Source organism: Bison bison, unplaced genomic scaffold (genome assembly GCF_000754665.1).
Source record: "Bison bison bison isolate TAMUID 2011002044 unplaced genomic scaffold, Bison_UMD1.0 scf7180017864492, whole genome shotgun sequence".
Lineage (NCBI taxonomy): Eukaryota > Metazoa > Chordata > Mammalia > Artiodactyla > Bovidae > Bison > Bison bison.
This window is the reverse complement of record NW_011495051.1, coordinates 5,049,563-5,053,907: the sequence shown is the minus strand read 5'-3', so window position 1 is coordinate 5,053,907 and position 4,345 is coordinate 5,049,563. Positions and strand designations below refer to the sequence as shown.

The following is a 4,345-nucleotide window of genomic DNA, read 5'->3' as shown; positions in this document are numbered from 1 at the left end:
CTTGGCTGGGGTGTTGAATCTGCTTCACCCCGCCCCCGCCTCTCCCTACTTGCTGCCTCATCCTCGCCTGCCCACCCTGCGACCCGGTCCCCCACTCACCTTGCTGGGGGACAGGTGGCAGCCAGGGAGGTGATTGGGGATCCTGAGCTCAGGAGACGGAGGTGGGGGAAGGCCTGGCCATTGACTCCCCCTTCTTGGTCCTTTCCACCTCCCCCTTTCTAGTTTTGGGAGGTAATCAGTGATGAGCATGGCATTGATCCCACGGGCACATACCACGGGGACAGTGACCTCCAGCTGGAGAGAATCAACGTGTACTACAATGAGGCCACTGGTAAGGGGGCAGAGGCACCTGGCCAGAGTGGGGGTGGAGAGGGCCTGGGAGGGGACAGGGTGCTGGTTCCTGGAGTTGACCAAGCTGCTGTCCATCTGCTTCTCTGCAGGAGGAAATTACGTGCCCAGAGCTGTCCTGGTGGACCTTGAGCCAGGCACCATGGACTCTGTCCGCTCTGGCCCCTTCGGCCAGATCTTTCGTCCTGACAATTTTGTGTTTGGTGAGTCACCATGAGGCACAGGCAAGGAAGCGTCCCCCTCCCCCCAATTCTTTCACTTCCACATGCTTGGTGAAAATTTTCCACCTAGCATCTGGACTGAGGAACTCAGAGGCCAGTGGGGAAAGTGGATACACAGGCCACTGTGGGAATCCAGGGGAGGCCTCTGACACAACAGGCGAAGTGTAGGGTAGAGAAGGCTTCCCAGAGGAGGTGGCATTTTAATTTAACCGATGGACCTGAGCCAGACTGCAGCGTTCAGATCCCAGCTCTGCCACTTCATGCAGTCAACAAATACTTATTAAGCACCTACTGCATACCCCAGGCCCCACTGTACCCACCCTGGGAATATAGCCAAGAACAAAACAAACAAAGCTCTGTCCACCCCTGCAGCTGACATCTTACTGAAGGGAGCTGGGAAGATAAATAAATGGGAAGAGAAGGAAAAAAAAGCCAAACTCAATCACTGATTGAATCCACTGGGTGATTTTGGACAGGCCCTACAATCTTCCTGTGCCTCAGTCTCTTGATCCTTAAAACAGGGTTAATACAGAGACTTACTTTTCAAGACTGTGAGGCTTAAAGCCACTAATATGTATAAGGAACTCAGAACAATGCATAGCACAGAGGAAAAAATACATAAGCATTTGATGTTTTGTTGTAGGTTTTATGATCTGTATCACTCTTAATGATGTCTTCAGCCTAAAAGATAAGTGGGACTTGGGCTGACCAAAGGGCAATGAAAAGAGGAAAGGTGTGCAAGACAGAGGGAACAGCATAGGCAAAAACAATGGACACATTTGCAGCCCTCAAGTTCAAGGGCATGCACACACTGAACAACCTTCTAGGAAAGCTTTCCTCATACTTCTCAGTCAAGCTTCCCAGGGACTTCCCAGGTGGCGCTAGGGGTAAAGAACCCACCTGCCAATGCAGGAGACACGAGAGACCTGGGTTCAATCCCTGGGTCGAGAAGATCCCCTGGAAGAGGGCATGGCAACCCACTCCAGTATTCTTGCCTGGAGAATCCCATGGACAGAGGAGCCTGGCAGGCTACAGTCCATAGGGTTGCAAAGAGCCAGACATGACTGAGGCAATTTAGCACATGTACTAGGTCAAGCTAAATGCACATGCCCACATGACTTCAGAGCCCAGGCTCTCCCTCCCCCCAGCACCTCTCCTCCTTAGTACACAGTAGTTTAATCTGGAGTCTAGGGATTGACAGGACAAGCTGTGTGACCTTGGACAAGTGACTTCCCCTCTCTGATTTGAGAAAGATTCAGGAAGATAAAGATGATTCTGTGTGGGTAGGGCTCACAATAAGTCCTCAGGAAATGGCTATGGAGAGACTGCATGAGATTGGCCAAAGGATGTGAGGGATTCTTGGATGATCAAGGGTGGCTCCAGTCGTGCCAAAAGATTCTGTGGCCTCTGAGAGATAAGGTAGGGGGAGATGGTGGTAAAAGTGTGGACGCAGGAGCCAGACCACCTCTTCAAATCCTTTTCTTTTGGAGGAGGTGACATTGGACAGAGACCTGAAGAGAGTTTCAGTCATGGGAATACCTGAGAAGGAGAGCATTCCAGGCAGCAGCAACAACATCAGCACGTGCAATGGCCCTGGGGCAGGAACAGTGAGGAGGCCTATGTGACTGGAGCAGGGAGGAGGGGAGGACAGGGAGGGGATGGCGCAGGTTGTGTAGGACCTTGTGCGTTGCTGGGGAGACTGGTTTTTATCCCAGGGAGATGGGAGCCCTGGAGGGGCAGCGGGCGGAGGAGGCGTGGCACCTGACGTGGGTTTTCACAGGCGCCCTCTAGTGGCATCAAGGAGAACAGATTGTGGAGAGGTTGTAAACTGCTGCTGGGGGAAAGTCAAAGTGAAGTCGCTCAGTCGTGTCCGACTCTTAGCGACCCCATGGACTACAGCCCACCAGGCCCTCCGTCCGTGGGATTTTCCAGGCAAGAGTACTGGAGTGGGGTGCCATTGCCTTCTCCGTTAACAGTGGCTAGGCATATTATATTTACTTGGAGCTGGTGTACTTGGTGACAGCCTTAGTGCTCTCGGACACGGCATGCTTGGCCAGCTCCCCAGGTAGCAGCAAGTGCACGGCGGTCTGGATCTCCCTGGATGTGATAGTCAAGCGCTTGTTGTAATGCGCCAGGCGCGATGCCTCGCCAGCCATACACTCGAAAATGTCGTTGACGAAGGAGTTCGTGATTCCCATGGCCTTGGACGAGATGCCGGTGTCCGGATGGACTTGCTTCAGCACCTTGTACATGTACACGGAGTAGCTCTCCTTGCGGCTGTGCTTGCGCTTCTTGCCATCCTTCTTCTGGGCCTTGGTCACAGCTTTTTTAGAGCCCTTTTTAGGGGCAGGAGCAGATTTAGCCCGTTCAGGCATGTCTATAATGACAACACCCAACAACACAGAAAGATCTTGAACCAGTGCAGAAGCCACTGTTCTGATCCAGATGGGTGATAAGGGGACTGGACCAGGTTGGAAGCAGAGAAGGGGGCAAGAAGAAATATTACCGGTTCACAAAAATAACAGCTGACAGTCTAATCCTAATCCTTGTCCTCTGGAGCTTGCATTCCCCTGCAAGATTACAGACAATAAGCACAATTAATAATTAAAAAAAAAAGAACAAGTTTATCAGTGCTATGGAGAAAAGTCAAGTATGGAAGAGGAATTAGAAATGGGGAGGATTTGCAGTTGTATAGATTGGTCAGGCAGAGCCTCCAAGTCCTAAAGGAGGGAAAGAGGGAGGAGCCATGTATGTATCTGAGGGAACAGCACTCCAGGCAGAGTGTACAGCCCATGCCAAAGCTTCCTGGCTGTTCCTCCAACACACTGAGCCTGGTCCTGCCAGGAAGCCTGTGTCTAGAGCGGAATGAGCGAGGGGGAGAGAGGGAGGAGGGGAGGGTATTGGGAGGGTCAGTGGACCACAGAGGTCATACAGGACCTTGTGGGACTCAGGGAGGACTGGAGCTTTTACTGAAAAAGAGAGGAAGGGGGGGTGGTTTTGAGCTAAGGTGGAACATGATTTAAGTTTCATCAGAATCCTTCTAGCCAGGATTTCCCTGGTGGTCCAATGGCTAAGACTCCATGCTCCCAATGCAGAGGGCCCAAGTTCAATCCCTGGTCAGGAAACTGAGATCCCACATGCTGAAACAGACTGTGAAGCCAAATAAATAAAAATAATTCTTTCCAGAAAAAATATCCTTCTAGCTGCTGGGTGAAGGGAAGCAAGGATGGAACTCAAAAGAACAATTCATAATGGATAGTAATAATAATAATTTTCTTATTACGATTTAACTACTAGATGACTGGGGGTGGGGTGGAGCGTGGGATTTCCCCATATCAGCCTGGGTGTCCCCTCCCTTTGCTTCTTCAGGCCAGTCTGGAGCCGGCAACAACTGGGCCAAAGGCCACTACACAGAGGGCGCTGAACTGGTGGACGCCGTCCTGGATGTGGTTCGGAAAGAGGCTGAGAGCTGTGACTGCCTGCAGGGCTTCCAGCTGACCCACTCACTGGGTGGGGGTACAGGGTCTGGAATGGGGACTCTCCTCATCAGCAAGATCCGCGAGGAGTTCCCCGACCGCATCATGAACACCTTCAGTGTGGTGCCCTCACCCAAGGTGTCAGACACGGTCGTGGAGCCCTACAACGCCACCCTGTCCGTGCACCAGCTGGTGGAGAACACAGACGAAACCTACTGCATCGACAATGAAGCGCTGTATGACATCTGCTTCCGCACCCTGAAACTGACCACCCCCACCTACGGGGACCTCAACCACCTG

At 52.2% G+C, this 4,345-nt stretch overlaps 1 protein-coding gene across 1 annotated transcript in view; it reads left to right on the top strand.

The window, feature by feature from the left end:
* Positions 1 to 4,345, top strand: part of TUBB4A (tubulin, beta 4A class IVa) — a 6,188-nt gene that overhangs the window by 601 nt on the left and 1,242 nt on the right. The window contains exons 2-4 of the mRNA XM_010828467.1: positions 223 to 331; positions 441 to 551; positions 3,939 to 4,345. Of these exons, the coding sequence (XP_010826769.1) occupies positions 223 to 331; positions 441 to 551; positions 3,939 to 4,345 (627 nt within the window). The remainder of the gene's footprint in view (positions 1 to 222; positions 332 to 440; positions 552 to 3,938) is intronic.